The 23,764-nt window shown below is 41.7% G+C and overlaps 1 protein-coding gene across 6 annotated transcripts in view; it reads right to left on the reverse strand.

Moving 5' to 3' along the window:
* The window catches only part of nbeaa (neurobeachin a), a 637,170-nt gene that overhangs the window by 306,270 nt on the left and 307,136 nt on the right, over positions 1-23,764 (reverse strand). For 4 of the 6 annotated variants that reach the window (XM_067985944.1, XM_067985943.1, XM_067985942.1 and 1 more), the window contains one exon: positions 22,678-22,805. In XM_067985944.1, coding sequence (XP_067842045.1) covers positions 22,678-22,805 — 128 coding nt within the window. Of the gene's footprint in view, positions 1-22,671; positions 22,806-23,764 lie in introns of all 6 variants that reach the window. The other 2 variants (XM_067985941.1, XM_067985939.1) reach the window with 1 other exon arrangement.

Consider the following 23,764-nt stretch of genomic DNA (forward strand, 5'->3'; position numbering starts at 1 on the left):
AGGCGGGAGGTTTAGAGGGGATTTGAGAAAGAACTTTTTCACCCAGAGGGTGGTTGGAGTCTGGAACTCACTGCCTGAAAGGGTTGTGGAGGCAGGAACCCTCACAACATTCAAGAAGCATTTGGATGAGCACTTGAAATGCCATAGCATACAAGGCTACGGACCAAATGCTGGAATATGGGATTAGAGTAGACAGGGCTTGATGGCCGGCGCGGACACGATGGGCCGAAGGGCCTCTATCCGTGCTGTATGACTCTATGACTCTAAGGAGCCCTAGTAAAATTGAAGTCAATGGGAATCGGGGAAAAGCTCTCCAGTGGCTGGAGTCATAATAGAATCATAGAAAATTTACGGCACAGAAGGAGGCCATTCGGCCCATCGTGTCCGCGACGGCTGAGAAACGAGCCACCCAGCCTAATCCGACTTTCCCGCATTTGGTCCGTAGCCCTGCACGTCACGGCTCTTCAAGTGCACATCCAGGTATTTTTAAAAACGAATTGAGGGTTTCTGCCTCTACCATCCTCTCAGGCAGTGAGTTCCAGACCCCCACCACCGTCTGAGTGAAAAAATGTTTCCTCATTTTCGCTCTAATCCTTCTACCAATCACTTTAAATCTATCCCCCCTGGTTATTGACCCCTCCATTAAGGGAAATAGGTCCTTCCTAGCCACTCTATCTAGGCCCCTCATAATTTTGTACACCTCAATCAAAATTATCCCTCAGCCTCCTATGTTCCAAGGAAAACAACCCCAGCCTATCCAATCTGTCATCAAAGCTAAAATTCTTCAGTCCTGGCAACATTCTCGTAAATCTCCTCAGCACCCTCTCTAGTGCAATTACATCCTTCCTGTAATGTGGTGACCAGAACTGTGCGCAGTACTCAAGCTGTGGTCTAACTAGTGTTTTATACAGTTCCAGCATAACAGCTTTTATGCCTCGGCTAATAAAGGAAAGCATTCCATATGCCTTCTTAACCACCTTATCTACCTGTCTTGCTACTTTCAGGGATCTGTGGACATGCACTCCAAGGTCCCTCACTTCCTCTACACCTTTCAGTATCCTCCCATTTATTGTGTATTCCCTTGCCTTGTTTGCTCTCCCCAAATGCATTACCTCACACTTCTCCGGATTGAACTCCATTTGCCACTTTTCTGCCCATCTGACCAGTCCATTGATATCTTCCTGCAGTCTACAGCTTTCCTCCTCACTATCAACCACACGGCCTATCTTTGTGTCATCCGCAAAATGCTCAATCATGCCTCCTTCGCTTAAGTCCAAATCGTTAATGTATACCACAAAAAGCAAAGGACGTTGTACCAATTTGCCACATTCCCTTGGATCCCATGGGCCTTTACTTTTTTGACCAATCTGCCATGTGGGACCTTGTCAAAAGCCTTGCTAAAATCCATGTAGACGACATCAATTGCGCTAACCTCATCAATGCTCCTTGTCACCTCCTCGAAAAATTCAATCAAGTTAGTCAGACACAACCTCCCCTTAACAAATCCATGCTGACTGTCCTTGATTGTCCGTGCCTTTCTAAGTGACAGTTTATCCTATCCCTCAGAATTGATTCCAATAATTTGCCCGCAACCGAGGTTAGGCTGACTGGCCTGTAATTACTCGGTCTATCCTTCACTCCCTTTTTAAACAACGGTACAATGTTAGCAGTCCTCCAATCCTCTGGCACTACGTCTGTATCCAGTGAAGTTTGGAAAAAGATTGTTAAAGTCTCCGCTATTTCCTCCCTGGCTTCTTTTAACAGCCTGGGATACATTTCATCCGGCCCTGGTGATTTATCCACTTTCAAAGATGCTAATCCCCTTAATACTTCCTGTCTCACTATATTTATCCCATCCAATATTTCACACTCCTCGTCCTTAACTTCAATCCTTGTATCATCCCTCTCCTTTGTGAAGACAGATGCAAAGTATTCATTAGGAACCATACCCATATCTTTCACCTCCACACATAGTTTACCTTTTTGGTCTCTAATAGGCCCTACTCTTTCCTTAGTTATCATTTTGCTCTTAATGTATTTATAAAACATCTTTGCACATACCTAGCACAGAGGAAGATGGTAGTGGTTGTTGGAGGCCAATCATCTCAGCCCCAGGACATCCCTGCAGGAGTTCCTCAGGGCAGTGTTCTAGGTCCAACCATCTTCAGCTGCTTCATCAATGACCTTCCCTCCATCATAAGGTCAGAAGTGGGGATATTTGCTGATGATTGCACAGTGTTCAGTTCCATTTGCGACCCCTCAGATAATGAAGCAGTCCGTGCCCGCATGCAGCAAGACCTGAACAACATCCAGGCTTGGGCTGATAAGTGGCAAGTAACATTCGCACCAGACAAGTGCCAGGCAATGACCACCTCCAACAAGAGAGTGTCTAACCACCTCCCCTTGACATTCAACAGCATTACCATCGCCAAATTCCTCACCATCAACATCCTGGAGGTCACCATTCACCAGAAACTAAAGTAGACCAGCCATATAAATACAGTGGCTACAAGAGCGGGTCAGAGGCTGGGCATTCTGCGGCAAGTGACTCACCTCCTGACTCCCCAAAGCCTTTCCACCATCTACAAGTCACAAATCAGGAGTGTGATGGAATACTCTCCACTTGCCTGGATGAGTGCAACTCGAACAACACTCAAGAAGCTCGACACCATCCAGGACAAAGCAGCCCGCTTGATTGGCACCCCATCTACCACCTTAAACATTCATCTCCCTCCACCACCGGCGCACTGTGGCTGCAGTGTGTACCATCTACAAGATTCACTGCAGCAATTCGCCAAGGTTTCTTCGACAGCACTTCCCAAATCCGTGACCTCTACCACCTAGAAGAACAAGGGCAGCAGGCGCACGGGAACACCACCACCTGCACGTTCCCCTCCAAGTCACACACCATCCCGACTTGGAAATATATCACCGTTCCTTCATCGTCACTGGGTCAAAATCCGGGAACTCCCTATCAAACAGCACTGTGGGAGAACCTTCACCACACAGACTGCAGCGGTTCAAGAAGACAGCTCACCACCACCTTCTCAAGGGCAATTAGGGATGGGCAATAAATGCTGGCCTTGCCAGCGATGCCCACATCCCATGACTTAATTTAAAAAAGTTACCACTGCACAAGCAGGGTAAGCTCTAAATTTCCTTGGTGGGTGCTGTCCTGCCAGGAAGAATACCAGAGTTATGAACTCCATTATTTAATATCCTAAATTTGCTTTAGTAGTAGTTTACCTAAAGTTATGTTCCAAAAGGAAACAAAACAACTGCCTGAATTTAAAAGTTAATGATATTTCTTTTCAATGGAAGAAACAAGAGGCAATGAATAGAATGGTGGCACAATGATTTTATGAGGGAAGTGAAATTCATAAAAAAATTTGGCACAAAAATGTATTCGGCCTGAGGACTGCCACAGGGAGGACTCCCTCTTTCGGAGTCAGGGGAAAACTCTCCAGTGACTGAAGTTATACCTAGCACAAAGGAAGATGGTTGTGGTCGTGGAGGCCAATCGTCTCAGCCCCAGGACATCGCTGCAGGAGTTCCTCAGGTCTTCGTCCTAGGGCCAACCACCTTCAGCTGCTGCATCAATGGCCTTCCTTCCATCATAAGTCAGAAGAGGGTCTGCTGACTGATGATTGCATAGTGTTCAGCTCCATTTGCAATTCCTCAGATAATGAAGCAGTTCATGCCCGCATGAAGCAAGACCTGGACAATGTTCACACCACACGAATGCAAGGCAATGACCTTCTCCAACAAGAGAGAGTCTAACCACCTCCCCTTGACATTCAATGGCATTATCACCATCCTCCACCAGCAACATCCTGGCCAGAAACTCAATTAGACCAGCCACATAAATGCCTTGGCTACTAGAGCAGGTCAGAGGCTGGGTATTCTGCAGCAAGTGGCTCAGCTTCTGACTCCCTGAAGCCTCTCCACCACCTACAAAGCACAAGTCAGGAGTGTGATGGAATTCTCTACACTTGCCTAGATTGATGCAGCTGCAACACAAGAAGCTTGACACTAACCAGGACAAAGTAGTCTGCTTGATTGGCAGTCCATCCAGCAACTTAAACATCCACACCCTCCACCACTGGCACACCATGGCTACCGTGTGTCCTATCTACAGGTTGCATTGCAGCAACTCGTCAGGGCTTCTTTGTCAGCACCTCCCAAACCCGCGAACTCCTTCACCTGGAAGGACATGCGCAGGAGGTGCATGGGAACACCATCACCTCCAAGTTCCCCTCCAACTCACATACCATCCTGACTTGGACATATATTGCCGTTCCTTCCTTGTCGCTGGGTCAAAGTCACGGAACTCCCTACCTAACAGCATTTTAGGAGTACTTTCACCACATGGACAACAGCGGTTTAAGATGAAGGCTCACCACCACCTCCTCAAGGGCAACCAGGGATGGGCAATAAATGCTGGCATTGCTAGCGACGTCCATATGCAGAGAATGAATTAAAAAAATTTGCATGCCAGACAGGAGAAGATGAGCCCATCAACAATGTATTTAACAAACTAACTTTCTCTGCTGAGTTGAGAGCCAGCAAAGTAATTATTTTTAATGCAAAACCTTACACGCAGAAGAAACATTGGGTTCAAAGGCTCCTGATATTAATTAGCTCAGAACCAAATTCAAATCCCACATAAGGACAATCTCAGGAAGAAAAGACCATACTTTCTAAGCGCCTTTCATAAATCAGGACACCTTGGGCTACTGCCCAATTACTGATCCTGCCAGAGGTAGGTGATCATCAGAAATAGCAATGTGGACACTTAATGAACTCAGAGTGAGCTATCAGCTTTTTACAATGCGAAACCACCGTGTTGTCAAACTGCTTGTCTGGCATAAACCAAAATTTCCTCTAATTAAGTTCTCAGAGGGTTGTAGGACGTTACAGGGATAGGGAGGAGCGACGCCTGGGAGTGATTTGAACATGAGGATGAGAATTTTAAAACTGAGTTGTTGCTGGACTGGGAGCCAATGTAAGTCAGCGAGCACAGGGTGATTGGGAAAAGAGGACTTGCTACGAATTAGCATACGGGCAGCACAGTTTTGGATGAGCTTAAGTTTATGGAGGGTGGAAGATGGGAGGCCGGCCAGTAGAGCTTTGGAATGGACGAGTCTGAAGGTAATAAAAGCATGGAAGAGTGTTTCAGCAGCAGATGAGCAGAGGCAGGGACGGTGACAGGCGATATTACGGAGGTGGAAGTAGGCAGTCTTTGAGATCGAGGGGATATGGGGTCGGAAGTTCAGCTCAGGGTCAAATAGAACACCACGGTTATGACCCAGTCTGGTTCAGCCTGACACAGTGGCTAGGAAGGGCGATCGAATCGCTGGCTAGGGAAATGGGGCAGCACACTCCGGCTCATAATGAGTGCACACACCCCGTCTGCCACACTGGATGCTTAGACGCCCGTTTTGTCTCTGAAAAATGGGTGCAGCACCATTACATCTTAGGCCATAGTGTAGGGGGAGTGGAGTTTGATTTTTACTGCATAGTTGGGCTTAGATATTTTGAAATTTAGCATGTGGGGCTGGGATTTTTAATCATTTCGTAGCCCACTCAAAGGTTGTGCCATGTGCATCCAGTCCCCTGCTCCAGATGTTTGGACTCCCCACGTTCGATAAAGGCGCTTCCTTTGCTGTGCCCCAGAATATCATAGCAGAAGTGCATCCCGTACACAGTGTCACACATTCCATTTCCTGCACCCATCACCCTTGTAGCATTTCCGAATAAATTGGCCAAACTGGTGTGAATTGATGCAAGATGTGTATTATGGGTCCAGTAAGACAAGGTTGAAACAACCCAAATTCATTTTATGTAGTAACCTTAAAGGAAGTACAGAAAAGGAACCTTCATCCTCTGGGCTGGAGTCAAACAGCTAGAGCTGCAAGAAGAGTGTGCAAAACTACTGTATCACCCAGCTCCCCTACAAGTTTGCTTTCTAAGTGGAATATAGTTATGCACAATATACACTATATTAATATGTTAAAATATATCTGCATTCACTGGTTCATGTTGACTTGTGACTATTTTTGTAATAAAAATGTGGAATATGCAATCTAAAACGAGAAAAATGCAAATCTAAGAAGTTGCTTATATTAGTGGAACCTACACCATGGAACCTGTTTCATTAGTCCTAGTCTCAGTAAAGGTGTATTTTACTTTGAATACCTCTGCAATTAAGTCTTCAAATTCTTATGTGCTTGGCATCATTTGCACCATACACTGTAACACAAGGTTAAAGAAAACTGTGACCAATTCCATTTTTATGTGAATTTTGCCAAAGTAAATTTCTTGTCGCTTACAGTTCAAAGGAAAAAGAAACATATTTGATAAAAACCATGCATAACATTTTCACACGTTTTAATTTGTTTTTAAAGCATAATGAAAACAATTGCAAGTAATCACTATTCCACTGAAATTACTGCCTTTGCATCCCCACAGTAGCCCCAAAGTATCTGTAAAAATATAGTGACAAGGTCTGTTGTGATCTGCTATATTAAGTCACTACTTTTTAAATCTCTCCTTTTATCTAATTATGCAATACACACAATATTCATCAGGATTTTGTATAACATGGAGCAGGTATAGTTCAATACTACATCTAACTTATGACCCAAAAGGCACATGATGTAACTTGTTTCAAAGAAATTATTTTTCAAGTACTTCCTGCCAAATGTCAGAGAAAATGATTTCCATTGCTGCAATTGAGAAATATGTGTTTTGTGCTTCAAACAAGTTGTACATAAGATCCAAAAGCTAAATGCTTTTTTTGATAGGCCATGTTGAGCAGTTTCTGAACAGCTCCAGTTGTTCTTTATGTATAATTATAGCACTGACCACATGTCTAAGGGCTACAATTGTGGGGGGTGGGGGGGGGAGTGGAAGAGAGAGTGCATGACCTTTCTAATCAGCAGTATAATAGATGGATAGTAATTACTTCTAAATGACCCACATTGGCACAGGACTATTTTGCAGCTGGTGCTCAATGTCTTTCATTTTCTCATGCTATAGGATATGCTAATTAACTGTTGCATCCACTTTGTGTGATAAATTACTGCTTTGTAGAATATCACTAGTAAATCAATTAGAAAATCATTTGTAACTAATAAAATGATATTTATGGCAGTGTCTGCAATGTGAAATTCAAATTTTGTGTTTATAATGATGTTAGTATAATTATTTTAAAGAAACAAAAATGCATCTAAGCTGTAATGTAATGATCATTGTATGCAAACATACCATTGATTTATCAATAAATTTAAAATCAAGAAAGGTTTTGTGTTGCTTGCAATGACTCATTAATCAATCCCTAATAAGCTGAGACTAAATAGTAAGAAGTTATTCTTTGTTAAAAATTTAAATTCTACAATTTTAATCAGGCATTTTAGGACGACGAACAACAGAGTTTTTCACTCTAGAATTACAAGACTGTTTGAACTTTCAGATAATTTCTATTCTTAAGAACTAATTTAACCTAGTAGAAAAACAAATTTAACGAAGATAATAACGTACCATGCTTGCAAGTGAAATCTGAATCAGGTCGCTGATCATGTAAACTAAGCATTCTATTATCAGGAGTTTCAAAAATAATTTCAATCGGTGCTGCATATATTGGGATTATTATATATGCATTATAGGTATTGGCCCTGCATTTCTGCGAGGTTCTCCTGATCTCCTGCTGGAATTTCGGTGGGAGATTGGTGGAACCACCGTAGAAATAGTGTAAACAATTATGCCACTTCTCCAGAGGTTCCGCTGAATTCCTGCTGGAGAATCCCGGTGGAAATTGCAGATGATTATGTTTATAAATCACATACTGCAGTATTTCTGATCATTGTCAGTACTATTTTTCTGCCTTAGCATTGTATGCAGTAATTCATGGAGGAAGATTTAAAAGGAGAAATAAACCTACATTTGGACTGCAGCCAAGTACTACGATAATTTCTTATTGTAGGTCTTTGTGTCCAAGTGAGTGATGTTGTTGTGAATAGAAAGTGTATATAACCAAAATTTGAAAAGCAGGCACCTGCCAACTATAGCATTCTTCTCAAAAGATGGTAATACAGATAAAGACAAGAAGCGCCCATCAAACACTTTATAAGGTAGATAACTTACACAACTTTTATCTACAATTCTACTAAATTATTTACATACAAAGAAGTCACACTTCAGTTCTAGGTGCCCATTTGGAATAAGTACAATAAGTACAATGACTAAAATCAATTCAGAAGATTAAGCACTTTTATATTTACAATCTTATTTCTCCAAATTATGTTTCATAATTGAGACCTTCAAGGAGGAGATGATTCGGATTCAGACTAGACACATTCCCATGAGGGGGAAAGGAAGGGCATCCAAAGCTAGGGCGCGCTTGATGACTTAAGATATAGAGATTAAAATGAAACAGAAAAAGTAGGCTTATGATGAATGTAAGGTTCATAATACAGAAGAGAAACAAGCTAAGTACAGAAAGTATGAAGGAGATACAAAAAAGGGAATGAGGGGGAAAGAGAGAGTATGAGAATAGATTAGTGGCTAACATAAAAGGGAACCCTAAAATCTTTTATAAACATATAAATAGTAAAAGGGTAATCAAAGGAAGGGTGGCACTGATTAGGGACAAAAAAGGAGGTCTTCTTGTGGAGGCAGGGTGTATGGCTGAGGTACTAAATGAATATGTTGCATCGATCTTCACTAAAGAGGATGCAGTAGTAATGTAGCAGTAAAGGAGGAGGTAGTAGAGATATTGGATAGGATAAAAATAAAGAGGAGGTACTTAAAAGGTTGGAAGTACTCAAAGTAGAAAAGTCACCCTGTCCAGATGGGATGCATCCAATGTTACTGAGGAAAGTAAGGGTAGAAATTGCAGAGGATCTGGCCACAATCTTCCAATCCTCCTTAGATATGGAAGCAGTGCCGGAGGACAGGAGGATTGCAAATGTTACACCACTGTTCAAAAAAGGAGAGAGGGATAAACCCGGCAATTACAGACCAGTCAGCCTAACTGTGGTGGTGGGGAAACTTTTAGAGACAGACAAAATTAATTGGCACTTGGAAAAGTATGGGCTAATAAATGAAAGTCAGCAGAGATTTGTTAAAGGAAAGTCGTATTTGTCTAACTTGATTGAGTTCTTTGATGAAGTAACAGAGAGGGTAGTGTGCTTGATGTTGTGTATATGGACTTTCAAACGACATTTGATAAAGTACCACATAATAGAAATGTAAGCAAAATTAAAGCCCATGGTATTAAAGGGATAGTGGCAGTGTGGATACAAAATTAGCTAAGGGGCAGAAAGCAGAGGTGAACAGTTGTTTTTCAGACCGGAGGGAAGTATACAGTGGTGTTCCCCAGTGGTCGGTATTAGGACCACTGCACTTTTGGATATATATTAATGACCTGGACTTGGGTATACAGGGTATAAATTCAAAGTTTGCAGAGGACACAAAACTCAGAAATGCAGTAAACAATGTGGAGGATAGTAGCAGACTTCATGAGGACATAGACAGACTGGTGAAATGGACAGACATATGGCAGATGAAATTTAACGCAGAGAAGTGTGAAGTGATACATTTTAGTAGGCAGAATGAGTAGAGACAATATAAATGAAATGGTACAATTTTAAATGGGGTGCAGGAAAAGAGAGACCTGGGGGTGCACGTTCACAAATCCTTGAAGGTGGCTGAACAAGTTGAAAAAGCATACGGGATCCTGCGCTTTATTAACAGAGACATAGGTAAATTTTAACCACACGAACAGGTGGGTTGGGAAGGTTAGCATTGTAAAAAAGTAAAAGCCTACCCCAACCCACCCACTTCCGGTTTTAACGGAGGCGGGTGATCAACCTGTTCTCAGGAGGTGGGTCGGTCAGAAAAATCTTTTAAGGAGGCTGCAGGCCTCCATTTTAATAGGTTTTTTATTTTTTAATTCCTGGGGTTGGGATTCCCGGACCTTCTGATTCTCGCCACGTAAGAGGAAACGAGAAGGCCTGGATCAACAGGTGAGTGCCTTTATTGCGCTGCTTATGGACCAGGAGGAGCAGGAGCGTTTCCGCCAAGCCCAACAAGCCTATCTGCCGCGATGTAACACACGCGATCGGTCAAACCCGCCCAACCATGTCCAACCCTCCCCGCAACGATCTCCGACCCCCCCATGACTGAGCTCCCCGACGACCGACCCTCACCCCTGATGACCGTCACCCACCCCCGATGTCCAACCCCCCATGACTTACCTCTTCCCTGCCCCCTACCGATGACTGACACGCTCCCTGATCTAAGACGTAACTGCTGGCATCCACTCCCTGGCTGCTCTCCCGTCCGGCTGACAGCCAGCCTGTCAATCTGGCTGGCTGTTGGGCGGAAAACCGACTAGAAAAAACTTGAAAATCGTCCTTACATCAAAATCATAAGGACGTCCGGGAAAGCCTTATTTCCGGGTTTACGATCCGGTAATCCCCCCACCTCTCTCTTCCCGGCTTCCTGTTAAAATTTACTCCATAGAGTACAAAAGCAAGGAATTAACGTTAAACATTTATAAAACACTGGTTAGGCCTCAGCTGGAGTACTGTATTCAATTCTGAGCAGCACATTTCAGGAAGGATATCAAGGCCTTAGAGAGGGTGCAGAAGAGATTTACTAGAATGGTACCAGGGATGAGGGACTTTAGTTATGTGGAGAGACTGGGGTTGTTCACCTTAGAGCAGAGAAGGTTAAGAGGAGATTTAATAGAGGGGTTCAAAGTCATGAACAGTTTTTATAGAGTAAATAAGGAGAAACTGTTTCCAGTGGCAGAAGTGTCGGTAAACGGAGGACACAGATTTAAGGTGAATGGCAAAAGAGCCAGAAGCGACATGAGGAAAATTTTTTTTATGCAGCGAGTTATGATGGTTTGAAATGCACTGCCTGAAACGGTGGTGGAGCAGGTCAGAGGCTGGGTATTCGGTGGCAAGTGACTCACCTCCTGACTCCCCAAAGCCTTTCCACCATCTACAAGGCACAAGTCAGGAGTGTGATGGAATACTCTCCACTTGCCTGGATGAGTGCAGCTCCAACAACACTCAAGAAACTCAACACCATCCAGGACAAAGCAGCCCGCTTGATTGGCACCCCATCCACCACCCTAAACATTCATCTCCCTCCACCACCGGCGCACAGTGGCTGCAGTGTGTACCATCCACAGGATGCACTGCAGCAACCCACCAAGGCTTCTTTGACAGCACCTCCCAAACCTGCGACCTCTACCACCTAGAAGGACAAGGGCAGCAGGCACATGGGAACACTGCCACCTGCACGTTCCCCTCCAAGTCACACACCATCCCAACTTGGAAATATATCGCCGTTCCTTCATTGTCGTGGGTCAAAATCCTGGAACTCCCTACCTAACAGCACTAAGGGAGAACCTTTACAACACAGACTGCAGCGTTTCAAGAAGGTGACTCACCACCACCTTCTCAAGGGCAATTAGGGATGGTCAATAAATGCTGGCCTTGCCAGCGACACCCTCATCCCATGAACGAATAAAAAAATAACAACTTTCTAAAGGGAACTGAATAAGTACTTCAAGGGAAAAAATTTACAGGGCTATGGGGAAACAGCAGGGGAGTGGGACTAATTGGATAGCTTTACCAAAGAGCCAGCACAGGCACGATGGGCCGAACGGCCTCCTTCTGTGCTGTATCATACTATATGATACTGTAAACATAATAGACAAAAATCTGTCACCAAGTAGATCTGTTAAATAAGTGCTGTACTGTAAATCAAATGCTAGCAATAATAACTGTTGATGTACAGTGAAGCCTATGCAAAGGGTCACCTGCAAAAAAGGGACACTCATTGATAGTTCCAAATAAATTACTGTACATACATTGACCATTTTGAAAATAGGGTCACCTGCAAATAAAGGAAACCTGATGCAAGTCCTTTAGGTGTCTCTAATTTACAGGTTTCACTGTAATAGGAACAATGCAATATCTCCAGCATTAGCATCACTGCACAGGAGGACATATACAAAATTCATAAGAACATAAGAAATTGGAGCAGGCGTAGGCCACATGGCCCCTCGAGCCTGCTCCACCATTCAATCAGATCATGGCCGATCTTCAACCTCAACTCCACTTACCTGCCCGATCCCCGTATCCCTTGATTTCCCCTAGAGTCCAGAAATCTGTCTCTCTCAGCCTTGAATATATTCAACGACTGAGCATCCACAGCCCTCTGGGGTAGAGAATTCCAAAGATTCATAACCCTCTAAGTGAAGAAGTTCCTCCTCATCTCAGTCTTAAATATCCTGCGACTATGCCCCCTAGTTCTAGGCTCTCCAGCCTCTCAGCATCTACCCTGTCACGCCTCCTCATATCTTATATGTTTCTAAGTTACTAAATTCATTGGTGACGCACTTCTCAGCTAATCCAGTGATAGTATGTTTATTGTTCCAGGCCCTAATCATATCAACTACCTTCTGGTATTCATCTTTTGGATCTTATATCATCTATTGTTTGTTTCCTTCCACTGCTGGGTTGGGTTGAATTAAACCTACAAGTTAATACCTTTGCTTTACAGTCCAGTTTCATTTAGAAGAACAGAAAAGTAGGATGAGCAGCAAGATAAACTAAAAATAACTAAACAAAACACTAAAAAGAAAAGTTATGCAAAAATAGGAAAATGAAACTAGAGATCGGTTGCAAAAGGAAAACTATACATGATGTAATAAAAATGGAAGTAAAGGAAACAAAACAAATTATTCTAGGAGAGGTAAGGAAAGAAAAAATGAGAATGCGGACAAGGAAAGAAAGAACGAAAGAGTAAAAAAATCATTACAGAAAATGAAAGTGACAGGAAACTGGATTCAAATCTAGTTTGTACATTTCATAAATTGCTATTGAGGTTTGGAAACTAAAAAATGCTTTTTTTGCAGGCTAAATATAGTTCTTGCTGATGTTGCAGACAAAGCTATCTTTATAATTTGCAATTGATACAAGAATGTAAATAGATAAATGCAACAGCATTGATATTATAAAAATAATAAAAAGAGTTTCTTGAGGGAATAAATGGAGATAAAGTGACACTTTTAGACAATGCTTCACTGAAATAGAAATGTGTTTTATTCTGTCAACATAATTTTTCTCTGGATGTTGATAAGTCCTGTCACTTAATAATCCTCAGTGTGAATGACAATTTGCCAAATTGACATTTTCTATGTTAAAGGCACTATATAAATGTACGTTGTTGTTGTGTTACAAGTCAAACTTTTTCTCTACAATTCCCCTGTATTCCATTTTTTCCATCCCCCTTTTCAATTTCTATCTGCCATGCACCATTTCCAGCTAAAAGCAACTGACCACTATGACAGATCCGAGATTTTCCTAACTTCTGGGGAAACAGCTCAATCCCCCACTCACCATCTTCATCCATTGCCCCAACTGATAGCAGAAACTGAATGCATTTACAGTTACTTGATGTAAATTGAAAACAAAATGATATGCTTTGTGGCCGTTTTTTGGGTTTAAACGAGCGTAACGCTGACAAATTTTGCAGTGTAACGGCCCATGCCAATCTGCATGTGTGTTCTGGCCACTGTTAAATTTGTCGGGCCCATTTTTTTTTAGGTGTCCCAGGCGAACGCCTAAAACAGGCAGACTTTAACTAGTGACCTAACGCCTGTATAAGGACCCCTTTGGGAAATTTCCCATGAGCGGAGCAGGTGTCTACTCTGCTCAGGATTCTTCAGTGGCTGCTCCGGCCACCAACAAAAGGTAAGTTATTTTTAAAATATGAATTTATTAAAAACCTCCTGTGGAGTCAGAAGGTGCAGGGGTGCTCCTCGGACTCCACAAACATCGTGATAGCACCACCCCAGTTACCCACTCCAATCCTCCTTCCGGGACGCTATCAGCGAGGCAAGCGGTTCGACATTCATCATCGTCAATGCCTGTGGAGGCACGACAGACGCCAGCAGCTCACACATAAAATGTTATTGAGCCCAAGGCCCAATTTCGCATATGAAGCATAGTTCCATTAAGTTTTGCTTCCTAATTAACTGTTGCTAATGTTTTGCATACATGTTTATCTTATATCTATACACAGAGGATACATTATGAAGGCCCATGGGATATGAGTTATGTCCCACAAGTAGCTGGTGTTATTACTCATGAATGATGTTGTAAGTGAATTATAATTAGTATCATGAATGAAATATAAATCATAACCTCTGGATCTTCACAATTTATTCCATTTAAACCATACATTAAAATTAATTGATGAAGAATTTCTTTAAAAATGGCATTAAAGGTGCACTATATTCCTTTACAGTCTGGTTCAAGTGCAGGCAGATATAATAAGCATAATGCTTGAGACAGGTTAAGAATGTTCATGGTTTGAACAATCTCCAAGTGAATTTACAAAGAAAAAAATAAGATCTGATATAAACTCCTCTCTGAGGTCTATGAACATAAAATAGAACGGTCAGGTACAAAAAATAATCAAAAAGGCTAATGGAATGTTAGCCTTTATATCTAGAGGGCTAGAATATAAAGGAGGGGAATTTGCTTCAGCTATATAAAGCCGAGGTTAGACCCCCATCTGGAGTACTGTGTACAGTTCAGGGCACTGCACCTTAGAAAGGATATATTGGCCTTGGAAGAAGTGCAGCGCAGATTCACCAGAATGTTACCAGGGCTCCAAGGGTTAAATTATGAGGAGAGATTACATAAACGAGGCTTGTATTCCCTGGAATAAAGAAGGTTAAGGGGTGATTTGATTGAGGTTTTTAGGATTTTGAAAGGAATTGATAGGGTAGATAGAGAAACTTTCTCTGCTGGTGGGAGAGTCTAAGACAAGGGATCATAACCTTAAAATCAGAGCCAAGCCATTCAGGAGAGAAATTAGGAATCATTTCTTCACACAAAGGGTGGTAGAAGTGTGGAACTCTCTCCCACAAAAAGCAGTAGATGCTAGCTCAATAAATAATTTTAAATCTGAGTTTGATAGATTTTTGCTAGCCAAGGGTATGGAACCAAGGCAGGTAAATGGAGTTTAGATACAGATCAGCCATGATCTCATTGAATGGCGGAACAAGCTCAAGAGGCTGAAAGGGCTATTCCTGTTCCTATGTTCCAAACATGTCATCACTTCCCAGCTCCTTGGTGCTTTCCCTCAAAATTCCCTATTTAAATCTTTCCAGTCCTGCTTCTGCCCTTCTCACAGCATCAAAATGGTCCTAACTAAAGTAACAAATGATGGCCTTTGCAACTGTGACCATGCTGTATTATCTCATTACCTTTCAGCAGGTTTCAATACGGACCACCATACCATCCCTCCTTCGTTGTCCAGCTCTGCAGGTCCACCCTTGCATGGTTCCATTCCTACCTGTCTAAATACATGTAGTGCATCTCCAGCAATGGCATTGCTTCTCTACCCCAAACGAATAGCCCCAGTGTCCTCTAAGGATCAACCATTGGCTCCTCCTCTTCCTTGTCTACGTGCTGCCCCTTGGTGACATCATCTGCAGGCAAGCTAGCTTTCACATGTATGCTGACAATACTCTGCTCTACCTTTCCACTACCATTCAACTCTTTTACTGCCTCTGCATAGATTTTGCCTGACCTGCTGAGTGCTACCAGCATTTTCTGTTTTAATTTCAGATTTCCAGCATCTGTAATATTTTGCTTTTTGTTTCCTTGAGGAAGTCCTTACCTTACAGGTCGATGCCCATCTCTCCCAAAACTGTTCAAATCCCTCAGTCTGGCTACCACATTATTCATAGCACACTGACCACTTTGGCCAAGTCATAAATGACATCCTCTGTGACTACAACAATGGTGAGCTCTCGCTCCTCGACCCCTACATGTCATTCGACACAGTTGACCACATTAGCCTCCTCCATCGCCTCTAATCTGTTGTCCAGCTCTGTGGGACTGGCTTTTTGTGGCTCTAGTCTTACCTAGCCCAGTGCAGCCCGCACTTCTCCAGCTTCTCTTCCCTTTCTTGTGGACTTGTGGCCAAATTTGCTGATGATACAAAGATATGTGGAAAAGCAAGTTGCATTGAGGACACAAAGGACTATTGACAGGTTAAGCAAATGGGCAAAAATTTGGCAGATGGAATATAATGTGGGAAAATGTGAAGTCATCCACTTTGGGAGGAAAAAGAAAAAAGAAAAAAGAAAATTATTATTTGAGTGGAGAAATACTACAAAATGCTGCGGTACAGATGGATCTGGGTGTCCTCGTACACGAAACACAAAAAGTCAACATAGAGGTGCAGCAGGTAATCCGGAAGGCGAACGGAAAATTGGCCTTTATTTCTAGGGGGATGGAGTATAAAATCAGGGAAGTCATGCTACAACTGTACAGGGTGCTGGTGAGGCCACACCTGGAGTACTGCGTACAGTTCTGGTACCCTTATTTAAGGAAGGACATACTTGCATTGGAGGCAGTTCAGAGAAGGTTCACTAGGTTGATTCCGGGTATGGAAGGGTTGTCTTATGAGGAAAGATTGAACAGGTTGGGTCTATACTCTTGGAGTTTAGAAGAATGACATGAGATCTTATTGAAACACACAAGATTCTGAGGGGATTTGATAGGGTAGATGCTGAGAGGATGTTACCCCTCATGGGGGAATCTAAAACTAGGGGGCATAATCTCAGAATAAGGGATCGCCCGTTTAAAACGGAAATGAGGAGGAATTTCTTCTCCCAGAGGGTCGTGAATCTTTGGAATTCTTTAACCCAAAAAGCTGTGGAGGCTGAGTCATTGAATACATTCACTACTTCCCTTGGCCTCACTACCAAGATTCTTAAGGGAATAGATAACTTGAATTGCGTTATGTTCAAGATTGTCACAAGTTCTAGAACCAGGTGTTGGGCCCCAAGCTTAAAAAAAAGGAACTGCACAGATAGGTTAGACTTAATTATTTTCCGCAGAGGGTGGTGAACCTATGGAATAGCTTGTCCAGAGAGTGTGAGAAAATTTAAGGAGAAATTGTATGCATATTTGGTGGAGTAGGCAATCGAGACCTATTGGTCCAGATTTTGCTGTCAAAATAACAGCTAATGGTCCTCGTCGCTATTTACGCGCAAATGGGTTCAACGCCGATATCCAAAAGTTGCTGTCCAAAAGCTGCTGTTAGCTTTGCGAAAACGCCATCTCGCTGTCTGCCTCACCACTGAAATGCAATGAACAGTGTGAAGTTGCTGTATTTGTGCGGGAGATACAAACTAAACTCGCCACAGAAAGTTAAGTCAAGTCATTTCAAGCTTAAGTACCCTTTTAATGACGTGATTAGTGTAATCACCCTCTCGCACTGAAAATTAACTATTACACGTGTGGAATCTCATTCCTTCAGGTTTTGATTGTTGGAGATTTTAAAAATGTAAAATTTTTAATTTTAACTTGGGGCATAGATTTAAGGTGAGAGGGGAGGAGATACAAAAGGGTCCAGAGGGGCAATTTTTTCACTCAAAGGGTGGTGAGTGTCTGGAACGAGCTGCCAGAGGCAGTAGTAGAGGCGGGTACAATTTTGTCTTTTAAAAAGCATTTGGACAGTTACATGGGTAAGATGGGTATAGAGGGATATGGGCCAAGTGCAGGCAACTGGGACTAGCTTAGTGGTATAAACTGGGCGACATGGACATGTTGGGCCGAAGGGCCTGTTTCCATGTTGTAAACTTCTATGATTCTATAATCTTTCTTTCCCTCTCTTTATTTATCTTTCTGTGCCTTATTTGACATTGAAATCACCCACTCTAATTTACACTTCCTTCTCAGTCCTTGTGCTGTTAATTTCACAATCCTTCAATCTGCTTGGTTAAGGAGATACACACTTGCTTGCCCTGTTCACTCAGGTCCCAGATGCCCTGTTTCCCTCGCTCCAATGTTATCAGCTCACACTTTCAGCAACTTGCCACACAAAAATTTTTAAAACCTAAACGTGCAAGGGCAAGTCTAACTAACAGCAGATGCTGTTAGATGCTCTGCTACAGCAAATTATGGCCCATTAGTTTTTGGGGCTGTCCAGATGGACTGCAAAATCATATCTGACCCTGTACTTTTCTATGTTCCCATAACCTCCTCCACCTAACTGACAGGTTTCTACTACCCTTTCTGTGAAAAAGTGCTTCCTGATTTCAATCCTGAATGCCCTACCTCTAATTTTAAGATTGTGTCCCCTTGTTCTTGATTTCCTTACCAGAAACCATCAGGTCCTGGAGATTTATCTATCTGAAGTCCCATTAATTTCTCCATTATCATTTTTTAAAAAACTTTTATTGAATCCAGTAAGTTCCGCCCCCTGATTTATTTTTTAGTTTCCCTTCTATCACTGCTATTTTATCCTCTTTCTCTACTGTGAAAACAGATACAAAGTACTTGTTTAATAAATCTGCCATTAGGAACATTGGAACAGGAGTAAGCCATTTAGCTCCTCGAGCCTGTTCCACCATTCAATGAGATCATGGCTGATCTGTGACCTAACTCCATATACCCGCCTATATCTCTTAATACCTTTGGTTAACAAAATCTATCAATCTCAGATTTAAAATTAACAATTGATCTAGCACCAACTGCCGTTTGCAGAAGAGAGTTCCAAACTTCTACCATCCTTTGTGTGTAGAAGTGTTTCCTAACTTCACTCCTGAAAGTCCTGGCTCTAATTTTTAGGCTATGTTCCCCTGACCTAGATTCCTCAACCAGCGGAAATAGTTTCTCCCTATCTACCCTGTCAGTTCCCCTTAATATCTTGAAAACTTTGATCAAATCACCCCTAGATCGACTAAATTCCAGGGAATTCAACCCTAGTTTGTGTAATCTAGCCTCCTAATTTAACCCTTGGAGTCCAGGTATCATTCTAGTAAATCTACATTGCACTCCTTCCTAAGGTCCCAGAACTGAACACATTACTCCACGTGTGGTCTAACCAGGGCTTTGTATAGCTGTAGCATAACTTGTACCCTCTTGTATTCTAGTCATCTAGATATAAAGGCCAGCATTCCATTAGCCTTTTTGATTATTTTCTGCACCTGTCCATGACATTTTCATGATCTATGTACATGGACTCCTAAGTCTCTTTGGACCTCCACTGTTTCCAGCTTTTCACCATCTAGAAAGTACTCTGATCTATCCTTTTTAGGTCCAAAGTGGATGACCTCACATTTGCCTACATTGACATCCATTTGCCACAGTTTTGCCCATTCATTTAATCTATTAATTTCTCTCTGCAATTTTATGCTTCCATCTACACTACTTACAATGCTGCCTATCTTTGTGTCATTAGCAAATGTAGATATAGTTGGCTCTGTATCCCATCATCTATGTCGTTAATAAATAGTGAATAGTTGAGGCCCCAACACAGATTCCTGTGGGACACCACTAGTCACATCCTGCCAATTTGAGTACCTGCCCATTATTCCTACTCTCTGTCTACTGCCACTCAGCCAATTTCCTAACCAGATGAATAATTTTTCCTCAATTCCATGAGCTTCATCTTTAGCTTATGAGGGACATTCTCGAATGCCTTCTGGAAGTCCATATAAACAATATCCATAGACATTCCCCTGTCCACTGCTTTAGTCACCTCTTCAAAAAAATCAATCAGGTTCGTCAGGCATGACCTACCCTTTACAAATTTATGCTGGCTCTTGCTGTTCACCTGAAAATTTTCAAGGTGTTCAGTCACTCTATCCTTAATTATAGACTCTAGTAATTTCCCGACAACAGATGTTAGGCTAACTGGTCTATAATTCCCTGGTTTCCCTCTCTCACCTTTCTTAAATAGCAGAGCGACATGCGCAATTTTCCAATCTAAAGCAACAATTCCTGAATCGAGAGAACTTTGGAAGATTATAGTTAGGGCATCTGCAATGTGCTCACCTACTTCTTTTAAAACCCTGGGTTGGAAACCATCTGGTCCTGGGGATTTGTCATTCTTTAGTGCCATTATTTTCTTAATTACCGTTAATTTGCTTACGTTAATTATGGTGAGTCCCCATCCCTGATTCAAAATTAGTTTCCTTGGGGTGTCCGGCATACTATCCTCTTTCCTCTACTGTAAATACTGACCCAAAGTAACTATTTAACATGTCTGCTATTTCCTTATTTTAATTTACAATATCACTAATATCAGTTTTTAATGGGCCCATATTGTTCTTGACCACCCTCTTTTTCCTAATTTATTTGTAAAAATGTTTTGTGTTGATTTTGATATCCCTTGCAAATTTATTTTCATACTTCCTTTTTGTAGCTCTCATTATCTGTTTTGTCATCCCTTGCTGTTCTTTGAATCTCTTCCACTCGCCAGGATCTGTGCTATTTTTTGCATTTTTATATGCTTTTTCTTTAGTTTTATGTTGTCCCTTACCTCTTTTGTGATCCATGGCTGTTTTTTTTTGGCAAGTAGAGCTCTTGCCCCTTAGGGGTATAAACTCATTCTGTATCATGTTAAATTCTTTTTTGAACACCTCCCATTGATCTTCTGTTGTTTTACCCATTAACAGATTTGCTCAGTTTACTCTGGACAGTTTCTGTCTCATCCTGTTGAAGTCGGCCTTACCTAAATTTAGAATCTTAGTAGCTGTTACGGGTTTCTCCCTTTCAAACACAACGTTGAACTCAATCATATTACGGTCGCTATTAGATAAACGTTCATGCACCGTTAGGCTGTTAACTAAATTTGACTCATTATTAAATCTAATATGGCCTGCTCCCTTGTTCGTTCTAGGACATATTGTTGCAGAAAGCTGTCCTGAACACACTCAAGAAATTCGTTACCTTTCTGACATGAGCTCGTCTGCTAATCACAATCTACATGAAAGTTAAAATCCCCGATTAAAACCACAATGTCTTTGCTACATGCTTCGTTAACCTCTGCATTTTTACATTCTACCACTTCACAGCTGCTACCAAGGGGCCTATACACAACTCCCACTACAGTCTTAAAATCTTTTCTATTTCTTAATTCTACCCAGAAAGTCTCCACTGCCTGCTTACCTCTCATTATACCCTCTCTTATCATTACTGTGTTGTCCATTATAGTATCACCTGCATGTGTCTTTAATAGGCCTACATCTCCCTTAGCCACTCTCTTACTCTTAATGCATTTATAAAAACTTCTATTATTAGCCTTTATATTACTTGCACCAATGAAGTCCCAATCAAAGTCACAAACGACATTTTCTAAGCCTGTGACCACAGTTAACTTTCCCTCTTCTTCCACCTTCATCTGCAGCCTTTGACACGGTCCTCCTCCAATGCCTCTACTCCACTGTCCAACTTAGTAGGACTGCTCTCGCCCGGCTGCACTTTTCATTATCCATTTGTAACCAGAGCTTCCAGCCAAGGCTTCAGTTACCGCCTCAACATGGTTACCTTTAGAGTACCCTGAGGATCCTTACTTGGCCCTCTCCTCATCACTCTTAGACATGAAGTCAGCTTCTAAATGTACTTTAACAATACCCAGCTTTACCTCCCTACCATTGCCTTTGTGTCAGACTGTCTGTCCAACATCCAAACTTGGATGTGCCACAACTTCGTCCAGCTAAGCATTGGGGAGACCGAAGCCATCGTTTTTGGCCACCACCACAAACTCTATATCCTTGCCATCGATTCCATTTCTCTCCACGGCTACTGTCTCAGACTGAATCAAGTGACCCTGAGCTGAGTTTCCGACCCCATATCTTATCCAACACAAATACTGCTTACTTCCGCCTCCATAACATCACCATTATCAGCAGAATAAGTTACAGCACAAAATTTGGTCATTTCTGCAATATTTACTAAGACATATAATGCTACAAAAATATGGTAAGAACAAATGACAAACAAAAGCTATGTAACATTTATCGTTACTTTGCAGCACAGCTTCTGATAATAAGCACATAATTTGGGATAAAAACTTGTACATAGTAAAGTTTTATTCCAAGAAGGTTAAAACGCTTGTTACTTTAGGATTGTACATTTAAAACTTTTTATGTTGATTAGGGAAGTAGAGGATCTAACACAAGAAAATGTGCATTACCATTATATTATTAGGTGTTAAGGGTTGTCGTAACTCATGAGTAATGATGTTATCCACACATTTTGTTCTCAAAATTAGGTCTCTTCCAACCCCCCCCCCCCCTTACATTTGTCAACAAAATTATCACCCTGACAGTAGTAGTTGAACAAAGGGAACCGGCAGCATATCTGTGGAGGGAAAAGCCTGAGGAGCAGTGCAGTAGGTAGAAGCACAGGTAGTGTCTAACATCAGAATTTCACAAGTGGTGACAATTCAAAAGATAATATTTTAATTTAAAATGTATAATTCAACAAAGAAATTAAGTAAAATTCAGAGATATTCAGATTAGAAGAAAATTCCACTGAAACTTTAAATATCTAGAATACTGTATTAGGTGCTCAATTTTTACAGTCACTGAAGGTGCAAAAGTCATGAGACATAAAGGTAAACCATGATCTCCTTTCTCAACCAAAGAAACAAAATGTAGCTTTATTTTAAAAGTTTAATGACTACATTTTTATCCTAAAGGGACTGAAATTTTCCTGTACCTGATTTTCTCCATCATCAATGTAAAATGCAGAAAGTCAACAACTATCCTACTAACTACTTCTCAGCAAGGCTACATAGACATCATGTAAATAAAAGTTAACTATACAGCACCTGTACCTTCGATCAACAACTCTTGGCCATGGCTGCCCAGCAGGGTTCTTGAAAGAAATGGAGCAAAGTCCACAAAGATCTCACGCAATAGTGGAGCAACCTTTTCCAGGGCTCGTTCAAGTTTTGCTGTGATGCTGTTTAGAAATAGAAAGTAGATGTAAGTATAGCAATATCGCACCAAATCATAGAATTAAATAGAATTTTACAGCACAGGAACAGGCCGTTCGGTCCAACAGGTCTATGTTCTTCACGAGCTTCCTGCCACCTTATTTCATCTCATCCTATCAATATATCCTTCTATTCCTTTCTTCCTGATGTACTTATCTAGCTTCCCCTTAAATGCATCTATGGTATTTGCCTCAATCGCTCCATGTGGTAGCGAGTTCCACATTCTCAACACTCTATAATCAATCCAATTACAAGAAATTTACACCACACAAGTACTGAACTGTAATTTGAAATGTTCTTGCTCATTGGAATTATTTTAGTTTTGCCTGCAAAATCCTACTTGAATCAGAGTTCACAGTATAATATGATTAATAACTCATGGGATTTAAAATAATGAGAGCTTATCGTAATCACAAAAGGAAAAAACACATAAAACAATCTTTTTCCCCTTAATTTTATTCTCTCTTCCACTGAAGATACTGCCTCCCATGGGAACTTGCAGCCTTCCAATAACTCTCTCAAGTGGCCATTCTTCATGTGTGAGTCTAGGCAATAAGTTCTGATAAGTGCAATGCAATTCTAGGAAGTGGGGGGAGGAGGGGGGAAGGAAATCAAATCCTGGTTTTGTCTGCCCCTAGTATCCACATCCACCCTCTTCAATAAGGGTCAGTGGATAGCAAGGAGGAACCCTGTATTTATTTCTCCTTCCCTAACCCTAGAACAATGGGAGCAACTGTAGCACCCATACTGCCACCATAACTGAGATCAAATAACTAAGTACAGACCAGGGATCAAATCTGAGATTATCCTGGTCTGTATGGCTCAGTGACATTCAAGATGATGTATTTACCTACTCAACCATCAAACGAGCTTCCCCAAGTCATCTTAGTTTTACACTTTGTAAATTAGTATTACAAAAAAAAGT

This window comes from Heptranchias perlo, chromosome 6 (genome assembly GCF_035084215.1).
Source record: "Heptranchias perlo isolate sHepPer1 chromosome 6, sHepPer1.hap1, whole genome shotgun sequence".
Lineage (NCBI taxonomy): Eukaryota > Metazoa > Chordata > Chondrichthyes > Hexanchiformes > Hexanchidae > Heptranchias > Heptranchias perlo.